The sequence below is a fragment of the Rhinatrema bivittatum genome, chromosome 11 (genome assembly GCF_901001135.1).
Source record: "Rhinatrema bivittatum chromosome 11, aRhiBiv1.1, whole genome shotgun sequence".
In the NCBI taxonomy this organism is placed as follows: domain Eukaryota; kingdom Metazoa; phylum Chordata; class Amphibia; order Gymnophiona; family Rhinatrematidae; genus Rhinatrema; species Rhinatrema bivittatum.
This window is the reverse complement of record NC_042625.1, coordinates 76,270,379-76,292,834: the sequence shown is the minus strand read 5'-3', so window position 1 is coordinate 76,292,834 and position 22,456 is coordinate 76,270,379. Positions and strand designations below refer to the sequence as shown.

The 22,456-nt window shown below is 49.1% G+C and overlaps 1 protein-coding gene across 1 annotated transcript; it reads left to right on the top strand.

Moving 5' to 3' along the window:
- Window positions 1-3,382: 3,382 nt before the first annotated feature.
- Window positions 3,383-22,186, top strand: NOP53 (NOP53 ribosome biogenesis factor). Its single transcript, XM_029570936.1, has 13 exons — window positions 3,383-3,638; window positions 5,359-5,423; window positions 8,147-8,231; window positions 9,933-10,129; window positions 10,645-10,715; window positions 11,829-11,924; window positions 12,683-12,787; window positions 14,296-14,475; window positions 15,196-15,371; window positions 15,466-15,532; window positions 16,479-16,555; window positions 17,189-17,245; window positions 22,075-22,186. Exons 1-13 carry the CDS (start codon window positions 3,445-3,447, stop codon window positions 22,079-22,081), a joined length of 1,377 nt encoding a protein of 458 aa, XP_029426796.1. The 5' UTR covers window positions 3,383-3,444; the 3' UTR covers window positions 22,082-22,186.
- Window positions 22,187-22,456: the final 270 nt, after the last annotated feature.

The following is a 22,456-nucleotide window of genomic DNA, read 5'->3' as shown; positions in this document are numbered from 1 at the left end:
TGCAACCACTGGGAGGTACGAGCGGTATATGACCGGTATGCGGGACCCGAGGATCTCTGAGGACGCGACCTTCTGCTTCCGCGAAAACGGGGCCTACTGGACAACGAGGGCCGGGACCTAGCCCTGTCCTCAGGCAATTTGAAAGCCCTGTTCTCCCCCAGGGAAAGCATCAAATCATCTAACTCCTTGCCGAACAACAGCTTACCCTTAAATGGAAGAGAACCGAGGTGAGCCTTAGAGGAACCATCCGCCACCCAGTTACGAAGCCAAAGGAGACGACGCGCCGAAACTACCGCGACCATGGATCTAGCAGAGGTCCGTAGGAGATCGTGGAGAGCATCCGCCCCATATGCTATAGCCGCCTCTAGGCGATCCGCCTGTGAGAACCTGAGCCCATCGCAGACTGGCTCTCATGGCGAAGTAAGTACAAATGGTGGCCCGGACTCCTAAAGCTGATACCTCAAAAATCTTCTTGAGTTGTACCTCTAGCTTCCGATCCTGGATATCCCTGAGTGCCGTGGCGCCCGTGACAGGGATCGTCGACCTCTTTGTCACTGCTGACACCGCCGCGTCTACCTTCGGGATCCGTAACAGCTCCAACGCGTCCTCCGGCAGAGGATAAAGCTTGTCCATGGCCTTTGTCACCTTAAGGCCTAACTCCGGGGAATCCCATTCCTTAAACAGAATATCCGTCGACGAGAAATGGAAGGGAAAAGCTACAGCTGGGCCAGTGAGCCCCAGTAGCATCGGATCCATGTTGGCGTCCTGCCTGGCGACCACCGTCAGAGCCGCAATGCCCAGCTCCGCCAGAATAGCTGGAATAAGCGGGGCTAGTTCCTCCCTACGGAAGAGGCGGACCACCTTCGGGTCGTTGCCCTCCACGGCCTGCGTGCCTGTGCTCACACTGGGCGGGGTGGAACCGCCCCCTGGCGTCTCCTCGGTCCCCCGCAGGGTCTCCTCGTGGGCACTCACCTCATCTGAGACGGAGGACTCACTATCTGAGGTCTGTGGAACTCCCCGCGGGACTCCCCGTGGGTTCCTTCTCACCCTGGTATCCGCGGACCCCTTGACTTTCTTTTGCTTGGGCCCCGACCTGTGAGTCCCTGAAACGGCCTCCGACCCATGCCTGCGCCTGTGGCGCTTGTGCTTGAGGACCTTGCGGAGCAACAATGCAAAGTCAGCAGAAAAAGAAGAGGACCCGGAAGCTGAAGACTCCTCCCCTGAACTAGCGTCCCCAGGGGCCACTGCCCCCCCTGGGACGGCCCCCCCCGTCGGACCCGGTCTCGGGGAAAGCGGAGGAGGCAGGGCGCCATCTTCTACCGGGATCCACGCGATTTCGCGGGCCGAATTCAAAATGGCCGCCACTCCCGCGCTAATCGGAAAAGGCTCCTCAGGCCCCCCCGACGCTGCTGCTGTACTCGGCGGCGAGCGATTCGCCCAGGAACGGCTCCCCCCACGCGGCCCGGACGGTCCTTCCCCGCCCGGGACACACGACGTGCAAAGGCCGTCCCTGGAGAGGCGCGCGCGCGCGCCGAGCCACATGCTCGGCAGACCGACCTGCGTGGCATGAGGCGCGATCGCGGCGAAAAACCCCCGAAAAAGAACGAACAAACCAAGAAAAGCGCCCCACGGCAAGCGGCCCCCCTCCCCTGTGAAGAGAAAACGCAGCCGCAAAGAAAACGGAGAGCCGGCCTGCAGAAAAAGTAAACCTGTTTTTTTTTTTTTTTTTTTTTTTACAAGTACTCACCGCTGTCCACGGTCCTGGAGCCCTGTTCCAGTGGGGGTGAGTGAACCGGGCTCCCCGGTGTCACCCCCAACGCTGCCACTTGACCAGTCGGGCCCTCAGCCCTGGCAGCGGCCTCAACCAGGGGGGGATGGTCCCCTCAGAACCTTCCAACCCCCCTGGGAGGCAGGGCGGACCAGAAGAAAACACAGAAATAAAAACGCCTGGAACTTACAAACCAGACCCTTAACAATTGAAAATGAAGAAACACACTACCCCTAACTGACTATCAGTACCCAGGGCAGCCGAGGCTGTGACTGGACCTGCACCATCTACTGGAGACAGAGTAAGACTGAGGGGCTGTGACTGGCACAGGGGCATATATGGCTCCACCCACAAGTTTTAGTCTGTCTCCATCTACTGGTGCGGAGTCACAACCCAGGTGTCTGGACTGATCCTGGTACGTACAGGGAATACCCCTTACTGAATAATGGGTAAAGCTAGCACACTGTACTGTATCGGCCTGTCAGTGAACAGCCAGGTCTCACCATGACAATTCAAGTCCCATCTTTTTCCAAAACTTCCCCGTCTGTTAAGCATGGGGGAAACCTACACGGTGCGGTAGATGCTACAGTGGGCTTGCTGGATGGACCATTTGGTTCTTTTCTGCCGTCATTTCTCTGCTTCCCGGCCTTATCCAGAACAGCTTATCAAAGGCCAGCGCCTTCCTTGCGATTTTTGCTTTACCATCGGTTTGTTTTCTGTTATGAGAAGTAATTATTTCTGAACCGTAACAGCTGAATGAGGTGGACGCAAGGAACGGCTTCCCGGTGTCGGAAGCAGGGACAAAAACAATATAGAAACATGACAGCAGGAAAAGACCATAGTGCCCATCTAATCTGATCGCCAACAAAACTGCTCAGTAACCCAATTCAAGAGAGCCTGTGATAAGTAAAAAAGATCTTCAATTAGGGAGAAGTGGTGGGTAAGGGAGCCCAAGATTAACTGGAGTCTTCATCACTCCAGGCGAGTGTTGCCCACACACCGTCCCTTCTCATGATTACCCAGCCCCGACTACCAAATGCCCCACAGCATCTGCCCTGTACGAAACAGCTGCTTGTGAGGATCGAATAGCAGTTCCCCCATGGAAAGCAATCAAAATCCTCATGAGTTTGCCTCCTTCTCGTACTAAGATGGCATCGCCATGGGATAGTTTCCGGTCGGAAGCCCCTCCCTCTTTCCTCTGGTATGACGGCATTGCAAACCGCCGATTTCCGGTACGAAGCTCCGCCTCTTTTTACATAATTTAACATATCTTATTGATATATTTTTATTAACAAATAAAATAACGCCATATCGTAACATACAAACACGAAAATCTCAATTACGCATGGCTCCAAAATGATTGTTTCTATTTTAATTACGCCAAAATATCAATATAGTTTTGTAAAGTATTCTCCTTTGATCCCCAATAAAATAAAAAGGCAGAAGCTAAAGAACAATGTAAAAAATAAATAAAAGCTGATAATAAAGAAAGGAAAGAAACGCCTCCTTTAGTAAGATGGCGACTCAAGTAGGCCTATTTCCGGTCAGGACCCTCTCCTTTAATAAGATGGCGATTGAGGTGGGCCTAGTTCCAGTCTATGCCCCTCCTCTTTCCTTTACTAACATGGCAATATAGATACCACGTTTTAGCACGCTCGCGGTTTTTCTTTTGTAAGATGGCGGCGATCGGTGTAGTTGTGCCGGATTCGGCCGATTTCCTGGGCCTCGAGCCTGCGTTGAGGCCCCCTAATGTCGGTAGCCATCGGAAGCGGCTGAACAGGAACAAGAAGAAGAGCTGGAAACGGCACTGCTCGGCTCAAGACGTGGAGGATTTCCTAGAGGACGTGCGCTTACAGGAGCGCACTACTGGGTGAGTAGAGAGATTGCCTCTCCCCTGCGACCGAGTCGTCGGGTATCATCCACCCACTCCTGGAATTGTAGGGAAGAAGCTGGGACTGCAGATCCCATAATTCACTTGGAAGAGGATTAAAAAACAGGATAGACCTGGATTCTGGAGCCTGCTCATTGATAAGCTCTCACTGTCGAGCAATCGTGGCCATGCCAGCTTTCACTAAAGGGAAAGAACATCCTGAACTTATTATCTTTATTTTTTAAATTCTGGCTTCGTACATTTTCCTGCTCCTCAGCCGCACAGGTGTGCTGGGTTGGTATGTAGTAAACCCTGGTTCAACACAATCTATCAGAGATTTCATGGTTCTTGTTCTAGGTACAGTGTGTGATGAGAGCACAAGCCAGCCCTCTTGTCATTATTACGTTCCATCGTTGTATGATGCAGATAGAACAAAATAGGACTTAAGTTGATGTATTGGAAAGGAATAGAAAACAACACTGGCATTAATAATGCCTTTATTAAACAATGGTGCTATCTCACCTGGAGTATTGTGTAAAATTCTGGTCGCCTCATCTCTAGAAAAAGAACACAAGTTGTGTCATGATGAGACAAAATGAAAGTTTAGAGAAGAGCAACAAAAATAATAAAGATCATGGAATCACTCTCATTACGAGGAAAGGCTTGACAGGTTATGGTAAGTCTTCATCTTGGAGAAGGCGATTGAGCGGTGATATGATAGACGTTTATAGAATCAGGCATGGTGTTGAAAAGTTTAATAAGGAAAACGTACTTACTTTATCAGACAATACTACAACTAGAGGCAAGGACAAATGTCTGCTGCCACCCTTTGCCACTGATTCAGTGCCATGGCATAAACTGTGGTACTGCACCCCAACTATCCTGGACCTGGGCATCAGTGGCGATCCTCATAGGTCAGAGAATATGGGTACTAAGTCTGCTCACAGACCCTACTCCCAATGGAAGCCTAGGGAGGGAGTTCCTATGCTCACTTACCTATGAAGATTGCTGCTGGAACCAAGTTTGGGGGTTGGGATGCCTTCAGAGTTCTGGTATAGGATTGTGGGATGGAAATTTGCTGCCTCCTTCCCAAGTGTTGCCACCCTAAGCACAGGGCCTAAAAGCTTATGCATTAATAGAAACATGAGTAGCTGATTTAAGTCAAATTTTAAAGTTTTTTTTTTCAGTCAACAACCAGAGGATGTGGTGAAAGCTATTAGTAGTGTAGCTGTATTAAAAAAAAAAAAAAAAAGTTTCCTGGAGGAAATGTCTATTAACCATTATTAAGGTAGAGTTGCAAAAATCCACTGCTTATTCTTGGAAAAAGCAGCTTTTGAATTTATCTACCTCTTGGGATTCTGCTAGGTACTTATGACCTGGCTTGGCTGCTGTTGGAAACAGGATACTGGGCTTGATGGACTTTTGGTCTGACCCAGTATGGCAAGCCTTATGTTCTTATGCAATTTATTGCTGGAGAATGTGATCAAGGACAGTAGCATAGATGAGTTTTAAAAAGTTTGGATAAGTTTCTGGAGAACAGGTCCATAAACAATTGCTAGCCAGAGAGACTCCTGGGAATAAGAAATAGGTAATGGGCTATTCCATTTGGGTCATTTGGAAGAAGCCAGCAGATTCTGACTGGGAGATGGGATTCTGGGCACTTCTTACGTTTGTACACTGGGGCTAAGATTTTTGTTCTTTGTTCTGTTCTCTTCCCCAGGGGACTAGTGGCAGAGAAGACCAATGACAGCCTTTTCTTTATGGACACAGGAAATGAGGAGAAAGGTGTGTTTCTGATGTTGAGATATTAATCTGAAGTCAAATATACTGGGGTTTTAAGTGTAGAAGTGGTGATCGGCCTGGTAGGTATCTAGAAGAACAGCTTGCTGGACCATTGGTTTTCTTTCAGCCAGATTGTGTGATGCAGATAGCCAGAGCTGATGAAGGGATTCAACTGTTACAACATTTTGGGATCTTCTGTTTGTGGTTGGTGCAGGGGTAGTGAGCGATCTAAGTACAAGGCATGGTATGTTGTTTAGCTGCTAAAATGCTGCTTCATGCATTTGAGGTGCAGAAATCAAAAGAAGGATAAGATCCTGATGTATACCAAACAGGTGAGAGACTTTTGGGTCCCTGTGTCTGATGGAGTGTGGGATGGGTTTGGCAAAGAAATGTGTGTACTGGGGAAAAGTTAGAATTTTTGTTCCCTGTACATACCCGGATCAGTCCAGACTCCTGGGTTTTGCCTCCCTTCCAGCAGATGGAGACAGTGAAAGTTTCATGACACTGTCACATAACCTGGTGTGCCACCTGCAGTCCGTCAGTATTTCTGTCTCCAGCAGATGGAAGGTGGTGCAAAACCTGCAGCCTGAGGGGAAAAAAAAATAATTCAAATAAAAACATAGAAGGTTGGTAGGTCCTGGTGGGGCCATCTTTTCAAGTAGAGGAGTGGACGAGAGGAGGGGTTTCCAGCAGGTCAAGGATCTGGGTTTGTCCAGATCCTTGACCCGCTGAAGGGGGAGATATCTGGTGGGGCCAGTTCCCTCTCCTCCCTCCTAGTGATGGACAGCCGGAGCCTGCAGCTGCCAAAGAGAAGTTGTTATGCAGTACTTTTATGCTCCGGACCGGATTGCGCTGGGTACAGCAGTTGCAATTAGATATGACACTATCTATGGAAGATGTAAAGCAGGCCGAGAGGCTGGAAGCCGTGGGGGCCTACAGTGCGGATACTTTGTATGATCTCATCCGTACTTCCTCTCCATCTATGATGTGTGCGGTCTCTGTTAGGAGGCTTCTTTGGTTGAGGAACTGGTTGGCAGATGTTTGGTCTGTCTCAGCTGGGGTCGCTTCCTTTATGGGAAATCTTTTTGGAGAGGACTTGGAGGAGCTTGTGAAGCATCTCGGAGAAACCAAAGTGCACAAGCTGCCAGAGGACAAGCTGAAGGTCAGCAGAGGTTTCTCTTCGGCATGGGCTAGTTTCCAGTTGAACCAACATTAGGGAGGAGGAATAGCCTAGTGGTTAGAGCAGTGGGCTACAAACCAGAAGACCAGGGTTCGAGTCCTGCTGTCGCTCCTTGTGACCTTGGGCAAGTCACTTTACCCTCCATTGCCTCAGGTACAAAGTTTAGATTGTAAGCCCTCTGGGGATAGGAAAATACCTACAGTACCTGAATGTAAACCGATGTGATATCTCAGATCAAATGTCCATATATAAAAATAGCGCGGTGGTTGTAGGAGGCCATAGCTTTGGTGTTCATTTATCAGGGCCAGTCGGTGCCTCGGGGTCTGAGAACTCAATCGACTCTGTCGCAATCGACATCCTGGGCTGAATGTCAGTTAGTGTCGCTGCAAGGGAATTGTAGGGCGGTGACTTGGAAGTCACTGCACGCTTTCTCTAGACATTACTGGCGCTGGCGTCTAGGAGCTTTTGTGAAAGCGTGCTTCGAGTGGGGCTCTCGCAGTCCCAGCCTGTTTAGGGAAGCTTTGGTACATCCCAGGAGTCTGAACTGATCTGGGTACATATAGGGAAAGGAAAATTTGGTTCTTGCCTACTTATTTATGTTCCTGTAGTACCACAGATCAGTCCAGAGTCCTGCCTGGGTTTGGAGAGGCTGCTCGATGTGTGTTTGCTTGTATATAAGCTCAGGATGTTTTTGTTGGCATTGTAGCTCAGTAGATGGTTGTATATTCTGGATTGTATATGGTTGTATTGTGCTTTTAGAGACATTTCCATCTTGGCTTGGGTACAGGTCAATACTGCCGGACTGCAGGTGGCACACCAGCCTAAGTGACAGTGTCAGTAAAATTTTCTCTGTCTCCATCTGCTGGAAGGGAGGCAAAACTCTGGACTGATCTGTGGTACTGGTATCAACAACCAACCTGTGGTACTACAGGAACGAAAATTAGCAGGTAAGAAGCAATTTTCCTTTGTATTGTACACTTGCCTGATGCACGGAGGGAAAGATAATTTATCAAATTTTACGAGTATACATCTCAAATTGAAAAATAGTGTGATAACTGTTAAGGTGGTAGCCAAAGCCAGAAGAATGCTAAAACCATAACAGACAAAAGGAAGTGGTCATGGCGCTTCTGGGAGTACTGTGTCCAGTTCTGGACGCTGTAACGCCAAAAGGATGGAGACAGAGTGGAGAGGTTACCAAACCAGGATGGGGTCTGCAGCACCCTGTAAGCATGAAATCGTAGAGAAGAGGTGGGATATGGTAGACTCCAAAGGAAACAAAATCAGGAAATATTTCTTCATGGACGAGGTGGTGGATGCATGGAACGGAGTCTCAGGGAGATGACACCAATAATTGTAAAAGAATTCAAGAAAACACAAGATCTTGAATTGTGAAAAAAGTGACTGTTTAAGCCACAGATCAGCTGGGGTCTGTGGCATTGCACCAGGCATAAAACAGTGTAGACTTAGATGGGTCTTAGGGGGTCTTTATTAGACATTTTTCCTTAAATGCTAGCTTATTTCAATATGTTTGAATTTTGTCCTTCAGACCTGAAGCTAAACAAGGGCAAGAATAAACCGCTAAGGATAGACCTGATACTGCAACCAGATTCCAAAATCCTTCCTCCTAAGAAGTAAGTGTCAAGGCAGGTGTGAGAGCCCTAGTCCAACACACCAGCGATTTTATAATGGACATATGATTAGCTAAAAAACACTTGGACAAGGACATAGGATTAATAATTTTATTAGAAATATGCAACACAGTGAGACATTAAAACCAGTAACCAAGGATGTGCACACAGTGTTTGGTTTGGTTTGCCTATTCGTTTCGACTTTCTTTTTTTTGGTGCATTTTTTAAATTTTGTTTTTCATTTCAGTAGTATGTGCACATAAATGCGATTTTGCACACATTGGGGCCAATGAAATAAGACCTGTGCTGAAAATCGGTGCTATCTTTCAGGGTGCACAGGTTGTAATAACAGGAGTATGCTAATGAGATACGCACAGAAACAAATACCATGCACTCAAGGCCCTGTGTGGAAAATCCTGTCAGTGTATGGAGACCGGCAATTGATTATTGGGGCAAAAGCCTTTCCCTTTCAAAACAGCCAGTGCTCTGGGAGTGGGAACAAAGGTGGTCCCTTGTCAAAACTGCCTTATCTCAGCCTGCTCTCTCTCTGTCCTTGTGCCACATTGTAGGGCTTCTGCCACGGTTTGCCTGACCTGCAAAAATGTACTGTAGCATCAGAAAAAAGTGACCATAATTCATGATTTCTCTAGAGACGCACGGAGACGCACCCGCACCAATACCAGCAATGAGAAAAATGGTCTGTCTGACAGCTGCTTTCCCTCTGCACCTGGGTCAGGGCAGATTTAAACGACCCGCACTAACCGTTCTCCCTGCCAGCATGTTTCCCTCCATAGCCTGTGAATGGATAATTGCCTCCTTTACATGCCATTTGCATGCACTTGTGCAAAACCTGCCATGGTTTTTAGTGTGGGTTTGTGTACATGGTTTTCCCATGCTAAACACGTTATTACGTACGCTCGTAAGGTCAGCATGAAATTACCCATTCAGAAACCTGCGGCAGGTTGAGCTCAGCCTATTACGTTGGCCCCATAGACTTGAATATTATGCGTCTAAAAATGTTTGCGCATAAACTGCTGAACCGAATGCATACCCCTAATAAATACCCGACATGGCCATGTTTTTTGGCCTAGCGCTTGCATCAAGGGAATACTTTTCATAAAGTTTACTAAAAATAGAAAACTTTCAGCAAAACAAATATCTCCAGTCCGTGAATGAATAACAAGTCTCAATCTGACTTGAATGTATATCAAATGTCAGCAGTACATCTTGCATAGTCCATGGATCCAAGGGGAATCCCTGAGGAAAATTAGAGCAAGGCACTTGTTGAAAAGACGACAATCCTTTATTTAGATGACTGTAGCTCATGCTGATGGTTTTAATGGTCATTGCTGGATATTTACTCAAAATAGGAGGAGCTGAAAGTGGTACAATAGGGAGAGGCACCCTGTACGTCTTCAGTCTGTGCCAGGGGGTTCCTGTCTGCCCTACTGGCTCATTGAAATGTTATTGAAGGCTGAAATTCATGCAGTGGCGAGACCATTACCCCGGTAGTGTCTGCAGCTATCTTTCTGAGGCTTAGTTGCGTTAGAAATGTTCATCTAAATCCCAATTCTCGACAATTGAAAGATTAGGATTGACTGTTCAGCTCCAGCCTTGGGTGTTTAACTGAAAATTGTCTGTTCTAACTTATGTCGTTTTTACTGCTTGTTCGGTTTGATAATGGGTCACCCTTGTTGTCTGCAGCATATTAGCTCACCAGATCCCAAATGCCAAGAAGCTAAAGCAGAGGAGGTCGCTACAAGAAAAACTGGAGAAACAGGGCATCCTGCCTCGGAGGCAGCGACTTCTCCAAGCCAAGCTACTTAGACCTGTTGCAAAGAGCAAAGCCCTAACCCACAACCAGCCTGACAGGGACTTCTATGACATTTGGGGAGATGCAAGTAAGGCGCGAGGAAGGTCCCTCTCGTCTTCTGTCCTGTTTCATGTTTCTGCTGTTCTCCGGGCAGCAGGTGGCGCTGTTGGCCGGTGCCACTCTCCCTTGGGGGATACCAAACCTGCATTAATCTAAGATACTGTTGAGGAGCTGAAGGATCCATTGTAGTGCCCTGAGGTGCGGCATGAATGCCCATCTTGGCATCTCTCGTAATCGGTTCAGCTGCTCTGTCAGACACTAGAGAAGCCTCAGAGTCTGTGACGGTCCTTGATGCTTCTACTGAGTGGAAAACCGTTTTCCTCTCTCGGCGGGTAATCACTTGGCACCAATGCTACTTCTAATCTTTGAAAAGCTATGTGTGCAAAAATTTGCTCTAGTGCAAGTTTTTTTATAAAACAGAGTTCAAATTTGTGTGCTACAAACCAGTGTGTTTTACTGTGCGGGAACAGTGCTTAGACCCTATTGCGCTGTGTGCTCTGAGCTGGCTCTGCAGTTTGACTATTTCCTCTCGCTCATGAGCAGGTCCCCTGGATAGCTCACTCGTGGGAAAGGACGACTGGTACCTGGAGCAGACGGGGAAGCGGGCTCTGAAGGTGAGTGAGGATGAACTGGCTCTCCTGCACTTTACTGACATGGTTTCTCCTTCACTGTTTCAGAGACTGAGTTTAGTAGCGGGCCAGTGAGAGCTGTAGCACACAAGCAGCAATAACTGCTACCCAAACCATGGCAAGCTGTTGCTGCTCTCCAGGTTGTCCCCAGAAACGTACAAGGTGCTGCGGGTGTTTAACTATAAAAGCAGGTGCAATTCACCTTCTTTATAGGGCTCTGAGAATTATCCAGAAACTGGCGGTGAACCAAAAAAATGCTTTTCGTTTCAGCCATTCTGCTTGTTTTGGGGAGTTTGGTCACTACCGCACGCCTGTGTGCCTGTTACAGGGTTAGAAAAGGGCCATCCCAGGTGTTTTGTTTTGTTTTGTTTTTTGTAATTTAAAGTCTTATTGAGACAACAATTACAAACAGAATAATATACACAATAGACAATGGTATAATGAAATAGAAGTACAAAGAAAATATCCCTTTCTACAGAAGTGAAATTGATGTAATCTCATAGCAGAGGGGTGAAAACAGGGACTAATAAACCATTGCAAATCCTCAAGTTGTGTCATTTAATTGTGTGCCCCCATGAAGCCCCCACCCTAGTCCCTATGTTACCCTGCTAAGGTTGAGTAATATTAATGGAGAGCATATATAACACGTATGAGATGAAATAAATAAAATAAAATTACCAGTATGGCTTGGTTGCTGCCTAGGCAAGTGTGCGCAATAACTAAGACAGTCAAACCAAATTTGCCCACCAAACAGTATACGGCTGCCATACCTTTCGGAAACGCCCAATGGTTTTCAGTTTGTGCTGTGATCTCTGCCAATAAATAAATTTTCCCTAAATTGTGTTGCATTTCAGCGAGCCCCGGACTGAGTGGAGATTTCCATTGCCTTGCTGTCGCTAGCCTTGTGGCAGTAAAAATGTAACCCCCCAGGTGGTCTTCTAGGGAGTGAGTTGCCATTAGGTTAAAGGGAGCTTGGAGAACCAGTGGCGCTGTCAGTGCGTTGTGCGTCGCTTGTCACACGCTCATGGCTGCTTTGTCCCCTCCGCAGGGGCAGCACCACCATCTTTCCCCCCTCCTCACTGTCCTTTTTCCTTGCAGCGCCCCGATCGTCTGAACCTAAAACCCTCCCCGCTGCCGGCAGTGGAGGTGATTGCTCCCGGCGGATCCTACAACCCCGCCTTCCAGTCTCATCAGGTGCGTATGCGACAGCAGCTGGCGCCGAAGGGGAGGCCCCCCCCCTCGGATCATTGGAACTAAACGTGGACAGCGGCTCGGCAATGCAGAGAGAGCGCGTGGGCCGGCTCCTTAGGGAATTTGAAAAGCAGGGGGCGGATAACATTTTCCGGAGCTTGCGTGTGGGATTCCTACAAGGCCCATTCTGTTACGGAGGATGTGACGACTCCGTCCTGGGCTGTGACTTGCACATTTACCGGAGCAGTTTTCAAAAGGTAGATGCGATGTTCGCAGGTGCTTCTGCCTATGGGCGTTGCACACGTATTCAAAGGGAGAGTTCGTGCAGTGCTTTCCCTGTTGAAAATTTCTCAGGGAGAAAGTGCCCGCCGGGATTTATACCTGCTTTTTCCTCAAGATAGTTTCTGTTCAAAACATTGCATTTAGATTGGAAAACCTAATTTTATACTCGTTTCCTCCCCCTCCCCGCCCCAGAGCTATGATCTTCATGCATTTTTTTTTTTTTTTTTAGCTGGGCTAATTCACCCAGGAAAAGGGCTTCTGAAAATTGCCTTCCCCGGAGCAGAGATTGCAGGCTTGCTCCCTGTTTTATCAGGAGGGAGAATGCCGGGGCAAAAGTAAACCCAGCTGACATGCTTGCCCGCTTCCATCTGCTCTGCTCACGCCGAGGGGAACACACAGTTCCCTGTACGTACCTGGACAGTGCACGCTGGCAGCCTCTACGTGCGAACGGCTAACGCTGCTTGAAACTCTTCCTGCAGGCGCTGTTGCTGCAAGCTCATGAGGCCGAGCTGAGGAGGCTGAAGGAGGAGGAGAGGCTAGAGAGGCAATTGAGCTTCCCCACAGTGGAGAAGGCCCCCACAAAGGTGAGCCCGGATGGGGTCCTGCCAGTGTTAACCAGATCCTGGGCAAAAAACACAGTTTTGAATTTTTTTGTATTTTGTAGAGGCTGATGAGGAGAAAGCAGAGTTGCTTAACAAATATTTCTGTTCAATGTTCACTGTGGAAGGGCGAGTCCAGAGTAGTTCTGGAGGACTGTAAACAGGTGGATGTGGTTCCTATTCATAAAAGTGGAAGAAAGGAGGCTGGGAACTACAGGTTGGTTAGTCTGACCATAGTTGTGAGTAAATTAATGAAATCGCTGCTAAAACAGAGGACGGTGCAGTTTCTGGAATCCAATGGATCGCAAGATCCGAGGCAGCAGGGTTTTACTCCAGGTAGATCTTGTTGGACGAATCTGATCAATTTCTCTGATTGGGTGACCAGAGAGTTGGATCAGGGAGAGCACTAGATACAGTGTACTCTGATTTCAGGAAGGCCTTTGATATGGTTCCTCACAGATGATTTATAAATAAATTGAACACCTTGGTATGGAACCTAGAGTGGCTGACTGGGTTAGAAACTGGTTGAGTGGGAGGCAACAAAGGGTAGTGAAAGCAGATTATGTGTTTAGAATGCAAAAACCTAAGGGTTTTGGAGGTGACATTCTAAATATGATCACCCCCAGAACCCAATCCTTTCATATCTGATGCTCTTAAGGTGGCCAATGAGGTTGGTAAGATGATAGCAAAAGCCAGAAAGATATTTGGCTGCATAGGGAGAGGAATAGTCGGCAGAAAAAGGGGAGGTGGATATTGCCTCTGTATAAGTCACCGGTGAGGCCTCTCTTGGAATCCTGTGCAATGTTCTGGAGACCAAACCTTCAAAAGGACGTAAACAGGATGGAGTCGGACCAGCGGGCGGCTGCTAAAGTGGTCAGTGGTCTTCATTCTAAAGCACATGGGGACAGAATTAAAGATCTAAACATGTCTACCCTAGGAGAAAGGTGGGTTAGGGGAGATGTGGTAGACATTTGCAGTAAATATCTCCAGTGTTTCCATGCACAGGAGGGGAGGGTAGGCTCTCTCAAAGGAAAGAAGGCTCTGGAATTGAGGGGTCATGGGGTGAGGATGATTCAGGAGTAATCTAAGGAAAGATTTCTTTACAGAGAGGGTGCTAGATGCGTGGAATGCCATCCCCATAGAGGTGGTAAGAGACGATGACATTATCTGATTTCAAGAAAATGTGGGATAAACACAGAGGATCTCTGAAGGAGTGGTAGGGATGGTAAAGCTGCCTAAGTGGTATGGATGGGCAGACTGGATGGGTCGGTTTTTTTGCTGTTATGTTTTTTTTCTCTCTGTGCAGTAACAAAACCATTTTAAGCAGGGCAATCAAGAGTAATGTAATTGAGTCGTCTCCCTTCCCCTGGCCCAGTGCTGTCCTGGAACTGCTTCACCCCTCCTTTCGCCGGTAAATGTCTTTCCAGTTCCAGGCTGCAGGAGTCACCCAGCCTAACATTCCCTGTGGTTCTGATTTTTTTTGTATTTTGCAGGAGAGCGCCTTTCAGGAGCTCTGCCAGGGGCTTCTGGAGGAGTCCGAGGAGGAAGAGGGTGTGACAGAAGGGAAGGAGGAGGAGGAAGAGATGGCCGGAGGAACAGCAGCTCCCCAGGTTGCAGACGGCGAGAAAAAGACTGAACGGCAGAGGAAGAGAGAGAAGGAAGCCAGGGCTCTGGTCAGTGGTATCTGCGTTTTCCTTGCGTCCTTCCTTTGAGCTATTTGTGGATGCTTTTGTACGTATTTACTAACGGACGGGGAGTCTCTCCAGCACCGGAGTCCTGCGATGCCGAGGAGTATACCCTTGAAGGGTTGCCCACTGTGAAGGGCTTGTGGAGAATACCTTGTAGCAGGCCGATGGTCCCCGGGGGGGGGGGGGGGGTGCCAGAGCTGAATTGCTTTTCCAGCTGAGCGCAGAGCCAGCCCCAGCGAGGAGCCATCTGCCTTGTGCTGATGAACAAGCTGGGGGCCTGGGAAGACTGCGTGAGGTGTTGCCCAGAGATGGAGCGAGGCACTGGGCACCTTCCATCAGGTCTCTGCAGCTTGTTACCCTTGCCTTAACAGTCCTAAAGGGCCTGAGTGAGCGCAGATGGCCCTGCGGTTCTGCAAACGTTGCTGTAACCTCGTGCCTTGCGCCTGCAGGATCTCCTCTGCTCATGGGTCGAAATCCTCCCTCCTCCACTCTGTGGGCTCCACTAAGGGACTGATTTGATGATGGTGTCCCGCTCGGGTGCTAATGTTCTCTGTTGCCGCACGGCTGCATTTGCTGCTGTTTTGTCCCTCTCTTCTGGAGACATGAGCTTGAATGTGCCTTGCCATCCACCCCAGAGGTGGCTGCCCATCTCTGATGTCTTGCAGTGGCAAAGTCCACAGTAAACATTTTCAGTTTCTCGTTTAGACGGTGAAGCGGCTGGCAGAGAAGACACTGAAACAAAAACGGCAGGAGCTGTACCAGCTGCGCACCATCAGGACGGAGGTGAGACGTCGGGAGGAGGAGCTCTTCCGGCGCAAAGAGAAACGAGCGGAGAATCGCCAAGCCCAGGCAGCCAGGACCAAGCGACTGGGGAAACTAAAGTAAGAATTTTTCTTAGCCTGTGCTAGCGCCTGCCTTGCTCCAACCTGTGCCTTGCTCGGTCTGTAACCACAGTCTCTGCCCCCCGTCTCTCAGATATGAAGCCCCTGATACAGAGGTGCAGCTGAGCGAGGAGCTGGCAGGATCCCTGAGGACTTTAAAGGTAAAGTGCTAGGGGGTGGAGAGAAGGGTGGGGGGGTGGTTACCGGGAGCGCTGTCTTTAAAATGAGGCCCACTGCCCTCTGTGGGCTTTACTCGGCTTTGTCCAATGAGGAGATCCATCCTTGCGCTCCGAGCATTCCCCCGCCACAGATGCTGGGAATGTGCAGATCCCTGGGGGGTTTCCCGGGCCGGGCCGAGCAGGCTCGTGCCGGGGAACTGAGGACAGCCGTGCTCAGGAGGGGGGAGCGGTGCACGTTTGTTTGTAGTTTCTCAGGAAGGTAGTCTCTGGTTTTAAATTCCCTGGCCGCCTCCCCCCCCCCTCTTGGATTTGTGCTACAGACTGCAGTCGGCCAGTTACAGCTTCCACTTCTTATAAACTCCTTTGAAAGGCTCTGTAAAACGCATCACGAGAGAAGAGGAACTTTAGGAATTGCCCGGCTTGCAGTTGCTGGCGAGCGAGGGGTGTATCCAGAGCAGGTCAGACGCAGCCCCGGAGGCGCGGGTGCACGCTCTGTGATGCGATTAAAGTACCGCGTCTCCCGCTGAGTTCTGCAAGCTGTTTCGTACTGCTTCACTTGTGCCTTCTGCACTATGGGGAAGCGCGCGGTCGGTGCTAGGTGTAGCAGTCACGCCAGCGCTAGGGGCAGTCCGAGGCACTCTGGACTTCTCCTTTAAGGTTTCACCTGTTCTGTGGGGTTTTGCTGGTTTTGTAGCATGGCTGCCCCAGTCGTAAGGCCACAGTGCCGATAGATCTTGTTCTAATTGGGAGTGCCTTTGTGTGAGGTCACCAGTCCCCAACCAAGGCAGCCATTGCATCCCTCGCTGTGCGGGCGTATGGAACTGCAGCATCCTTTACTTGGGGTCAGGAGGCTGAAAGTTTTCTACGGGGCATGGAGCAAGGATTGTGCTTCCTAATTTGCCTTTCTTCCCCCTGTTCTGTCCTCCAGCCAGAAGGCAGCATCCTGAAGGATCGCTTCAAAAGTTTTCAGAAGAGAAACCTGATCGAGCCCAGAGAGAGAGCAAAGTGAGTGCCAGTGGTCTGTGCTAAGCAGCTTGCTTCTAATAAATCCCACTGATTATTTCACTACAGGCTAGAGTACCCCGGTGGGGAAGGAAGTTATCCTCCCTGTTCCCTATTGTGTTCCAGGCATAGGCCGCACACGGGTAGGCTCAGGGCCCAGCCAAGCTGACTGGTGAGCAGTGTAAAGTTGGATCAGGCCCTTGCTGGGCTGCCGTAAACCTATGGGGGAAAGTATCAGCGTGACCAGCAGAAATTGGAAGCCAAGCCTTGGTTTCCGGTTCCCGCTGGTCACGCCCACTCCTGTGTGACACAAGTCGGGATTTTGCATTGTTCCTAATTAGTTTGTCCATTGTGGTGTTTGGCCCTTGTAGAAGACAGCGTCTTTGTGATGTCACCGAGCATTGTTTAAACTCTCCTTTCGGCTGCCAGCCCCTCCCCACCCGTGGCACTGTGGGGTCTCTAGGACTTGCATTGATGCCTTCTGTGCAGCAGCTGCTTCCTCCTTGGAAGACTGCCCATGGCTGTTCCTGCTCTGGCTTATGTCACGCAGGAGGGAGGGCAGGGTTTTCGTGCGTGCACAGCGGGCTCTACACAGGGTATTAACGGAGGTTGCTTTTCCTCTCCCCACCCACTCAGGTTCAAGCGGCGACACAAGCTGAAATATACGGAGAAGAGAGCGTTCCGGGAAGTGACGTGAGTCTGCTCCCTCTTACTGTCTTTCTGGTCCTGCGGGGTCATTCCAGCTCACCTGACTCTCTGGTCCTGGCTGTATGGATCGATTTGAATGTTCTTTCCTGTTTGTACCCCGGATGAGTCCAGACAAGCGGGTTTATGCATCCCTACCAGCAGATGGAGGCTGAGAATAAAAACTTTGAGACACTGCTACATTTTCTTTATTTAAAAACATTTCTATACCACATATCAAAATTTCTATGCAGTTTAACATAAACACATTCATAATAAACCCAACAGACCATACAAACAAAATATAATCAATAAATTCTTAAAATGATAAAAAAAAACCAGAAATTAAACCAGCCAATCCAGATTACTCAATTACATTAAACTAAACCCCAGACATCTTCAGCTGTTTAGTTTGATCTTCCGATAGCTATGCAACAGTGAAAGCCTGAGAAAACCATTGTGCCTTTAAACGCTTTCTAAACTTCATTAATGATACTTCCTCCTATAGGTTCAGGACCTTGAAAATATGTTTCTTTCTAATCTCAGTCAAATAGTTTTGGGAGAAGGAACAGTCCCTCAGTATTTCGTCTCCAGCAGATGGGAGAGGTACAAATCTGCAGTCTGGAGTTTGATATTTTAAAAAAAAAAAAAGGAAGACAGAAGATTCCTGAAAGGCTTCCCAGGGTGTTAGGTTCCTTCGTGAGTCCTCACCTCCAGAGTCTGTTCCCTCTGCATAGAAGCAGGAAAGTAGCCCTTTTCTTTGTGCTTTCCTTGTTTGGTTATTTCCTTTATTCGGTTTCTGTGCCTTTAAAAAAAAAAAAAAAAAAAGCTGAAGATGCTGTGAAGGGAGCTGCTCGGGTACTGATCTGCCACGCTGCTGGGAGACGAGGCCAGGTGAGTGACAGCAAAAACCTCCTGATCGCCAGGCCGGGGGCTCGCTTAGCATCGGGGATGCGCCGCTGGCGGGGATGTGTTCAGCAGCAGGGGCGGTTTTTCCTTTACCCAAGAAGGTGAAGAAGTTAGTGGATCGGGAGTTGGAGCCTCCCAAAGCGGGCCTGAAGGTAGCCAGTACCATGGCTGAGCTGTATCCCTTGCCGGAACAAACCTGAGAGGACTTGGATAATGAAGGGGTGACCCGGTCCTGGGGAGATTAAGGAGACACCCCCCCCCCCCCCCCCCCCCCCAAGGCCTTCTCATTCCAGATGACGGTGAAGAAGCTGGTAGATCTGGAGGGGGAATCTCCTAAGGCGGGCCTGGAAGTAGTGGGAGCTATGGCCAAGCTATACCCCTGGCTGGAGCAGATCTTGGAGTCCTGGAGAGTTCCCAAGGTGGATGCAGCCGTGTCGCGGCGGTTGCTATGAAAACATCCATTCCGGTAGCCGGAGCGGCAGCTCTAAAAGATGTCCAGGCTCGGAAAGACTGGTAAAGGTTTCGCCTTGGAGTCTTTATGGCACAGTGTGCAGAAGGGTGATGTGTCAAGAAAAATTGGCCCGGGGCAATGGTCTTCAGAGGGGGCGACCTGGTCCATCAAACAGCTGGAAACCAGGGCAGTGTGCAGAGCCTTACTGGAGTTTCTCCCCCTCATTCAAGACAAGACGGTGTGAGGACAGTGCTACGTCAGTGGCATATATCAACCACCAGGGCAGAACGAAGAGGAGTCTAGTAGCTCTGGAGGTGCAAGAGCTTTTTGTTGGGGTGGAGAAACATCTGGCAAGAGTAGCGGCTTCCCATGTAGTCGGAGTGCACGACGTGCAGGCGGACTTCCTCGTCTGTGTCCCAGGGGGCTGGGAGTTGGCAGAGGCCTTCTCCTTGACTCAGGCCAGTGGTGGGCCTCATGGCGATTTCAGGAAATGTGAAGACAGATTGGTTTTCCAGTTGCAGAAGGGAGATCTGATTAGAGGGCGTCAACGCTCTCGTGGCCGACACAGCTGTGCTGTATGTTTCCACTGCGGCCTATCATAGGTCGAGTGTGGCAGCACATCGAGCTTCATCTGAGCAGGGTGATTTGGGTGGCTCCAGAATGGCCGCACCAGCTGTGGTTTGTGGATAGTTCCATTCAGTTGGGCCCATCTGTCAGGGCTGTGTTGCCAGGGACCCGTATTTTGTGACCGGAGGATCACTTCTGTCTAGCGGCTTGGCTTCTGATAGGCAACCGCTCTGCTTGAAACTTTATTCGGAACCTGTGAATGCAACTTTACTTCAAGCAAGGCAGTCTTCCACGGTTTTGGCTTCTGTCAGAGTGTGGAGAGTCTTTGAATCCTGGTGTTTACAGAACAAGGTGCAGCCTTTGAAAGTGGACATTCCACAGATTCTAGGTTGGGTTTTTTGTGTGTTGTGTGTTTTTTTGCAAAGTGGTTTGGCCTATAATTCCCTTCTGGTTCAGATAGCAGCCTTAGGTTCCCTTTGAGGTAGGATTTAGGGAAGGCTGTTGGCGTCTCCCCCAGATGTGGTTCTTTTCCTCGAAGGGGCAAAATGTTTGCATGCTCCTGTTCGGAAGATTTGTCCAGCTTGGAATCTGAACTTAGTTCTTAAGAACATAAGAAAAATTGCCATGCTGGGTCAGACCAAGGGTCCTTCAAGCCCAGCATCCTGTTTCCAACAGAGGCCAAACCAGGCCACAAGAACCTGGCAATTACCCAAACACTAAGAAGATCCCATGCCACTGATGCAATTAATAGCAGTGGCTATTCCCTAAGTATAATTGATTAATAGCCGTTAATGGACTTCTCCTCCAAGAACTTATCCAAACCTTTTTTGAACCCAGCTACACTAACTACACTAACCACATCCTCTGGCAACAAATTCCAGAGCTTTATTGTGTGTTGAGTTTCCGCCCAGAATAGAGGGGCTTGGGTACATCCCACTTGTCTGGACTGATCCCAGGGCACATCAGGAAAGGAAAATTGGTTCTTACCTTCTACTTTTCATTCCTGAAGTACCACAGATCAGTTCAGAGACCCATTCCCATTTTTCAAAAGACTTCACTTCTGGATGTTGCTGAGCTGTTATGGGATATATTCAGAATAATGAGAAGTGTACATAGTTTCAGATGTGCGTTCGGTCAGATTTAGACGGCCTAGTTTTTTGTTTTTTTTCAGGGGGGTTCCAACCTTTATCTGTTCTCCCCAGGTTTATTGGGGTTTAAGGTAGACTTCTTGGCATGGGTACAGGTCGAGGGACTGGGGTGGCACTCTCAGATATGTAGCAGTACCTCAGCCTCCATCTGCTGGTAGGGATGCATAAACCCACTTGTCTGGACTGATTGTGGTACTTCAGGAATGAAAATTAGCAGGTAAGAACCAATTTTCCTCTCTGTCCCAGGTTGTTAAAAAGTTGGCTAGTATCTTGAGTTTCAAAAAATCTTTCCACCTCTTACCTGCAGTACTAGCTTCACCTTTTCTGGGTTGGTATTCCTCTGACAATAGTATGGCATACCAGAGGGGGCAGTCCTGCTCTGGCACGTTCTGGTGTGGTATTCCTAATTATAGTGATTTCAGTGCAATAGAACTTATTTTTCAAGGCTGATTTAATTTTAGTCTGGAGGTTTCCACCCTGCTCTTGCAGACTTCCACCTCCATTAGAGCTGGCCTCGGTTGTTCACGCAGCACCATGAGCTTTCTCATGCACGATTAGCCAGGGTCATTGCTCTAGTTTTAATAGCCCAATCATTGCCTTGACAGGCTTTGGCCAGGAGCCACAGATCACAGTTCCCTCCAGAACCCCATACCTGTGCACTCTAGTTCTCGCTAGTTGGTGTCACTATTAATGGCAGGGACTCCCTCTCGGGAGGGGGGAGGGCAGTCGGTTGCATCTCTGTGACGTTTCCACAAGCTGGTGGGCCCGGGAATTGAACCTGTGACCAGGGTCCTGCACACAGCAGCAACATGGAAATCCTGAAACAGAGAATATAGCGACTGGGGAGAGCGGAAGGGCCTCACCTATTTATTGCATGTTACAGTGCCAGAGATCCCTGTTTTTTTGTTCTCTGGCCTTCCCCCTCACTACTTCGCAACTAAGGATATGAAGGGCTCGTGCTGGCCTTCAACTGCTGCTTCTCAAGTCGATTAGGGCGGGCTGGTAAAATGTTTAGAAAACGTAGGTGCCAGCCAAACTCGGGCTCTTTTCTTTTGGGGGAGAGGGCTTTTATCTGATTCCTCTTTGCTTCCCTTCCGCCTGTCATTTTCTCTTCCTCTAGCTTCTTCCCTTTTTCCCTTCAGGTTTTTGCCCGCTCTCTCCCTTCCCTGGAATCCGTGCTCTCTTGGGCTGTGGCCATGGCTATGCCCCCCCCTCACTCTCTGTAGCCCGGCACCTGACATAAGTTTAGTCACAGGGCAATCAAAACATTTCCACCCCCATTCTTTGTGGATATTTAGTGGCACAGGGCCCAGTCTAGTGCATATCCGGGCAACCTGTTGATGGCTATCCAGCAACCAGGCAGCATGCCCATGTGCCATACCAAGTGGAAAAGTTTTTAAACACTGGAGTAAGTTTTTTAAATGGTGAATGTGTAAGGGCCAGGATGAGCTTACCATTGACGAAGTTAAGGTTTGTGTCAGCACTACATGTAACGTCGTGATATTAAAAAAATATATATGTTCAGGATCTGTGTGGCTGAGACTTGTTATAACAGGATGGTGGGGTTAGGTCTACCTTCCCCTTGCTTGTCCCCTCATTGTAAAATGAGCCTGGTTTCCGGCCCGTCATACCAACGCACTAGAGCTGGTGCCGTGCTATTTTCTAAGTTCTAAGTTGGAGCAGAGCAAGTCAATTCGTCAAGTGATCCGATTGGCCATCTGCTTGTTGGAGTTGCCTCTGACTCTTCTTTGCTCTCTTTCTAGGTTGTAGCTTCCCATTCGATCGCTCTGGAAGAGATCCCCCCTCTCCTCTGCCTCGCATTGCTGTACGTTCTGCAGTCCCCGGTCCCTCGGAATAAATTTTATTTCTGTACAACCTGCCTGTGACGGCTCAGGTCCTTGACAAGTTGCCTGTGTGTCAAGTTTAAGGTTTTTTGTTTTTTTTAATTTTAAACAGTTCCTGCACAGGGAGCAGGCACCCCAGCCTGGCGGCGTGGAGACCTAGCTTTGATTCTAGAAGGCAGCCCGGTCGGGGCAGGGTGGCGTAGGCACTGCATAACACCACTGCTGGGCCCCCTCTGCCTGACCAATGTCACTGGGCCGGAGGCTGTGACTGTGCGGGGGAATGGGGTAACCTACATAGCCT

Bases quoted from the DNA above. Each gene is read 5' to 3' on its own strand.
- NOP53 (XM_029570936.1), top strand. From the start codon at position 3,445: ATGGCGGCGATCGGTGTAGTTGTGCCGGATTCGGCCGATTTCCTGGGC. The intron at 10,130-10,644 runs GTAAGGCGCGAG...GCTCATGAGCAG, and splicing joins TGACATTTGGGGAGATGCAA to GTCCCCTGGATAGCTCACTC. The intron at 16,556-17,188 runs GTGAGTGCCAGT...CCACCCACTCAG, and splicing joins GAGCCCAGAGAGAGAGCAAA to GTTCAAGCGGCGACACAAGC.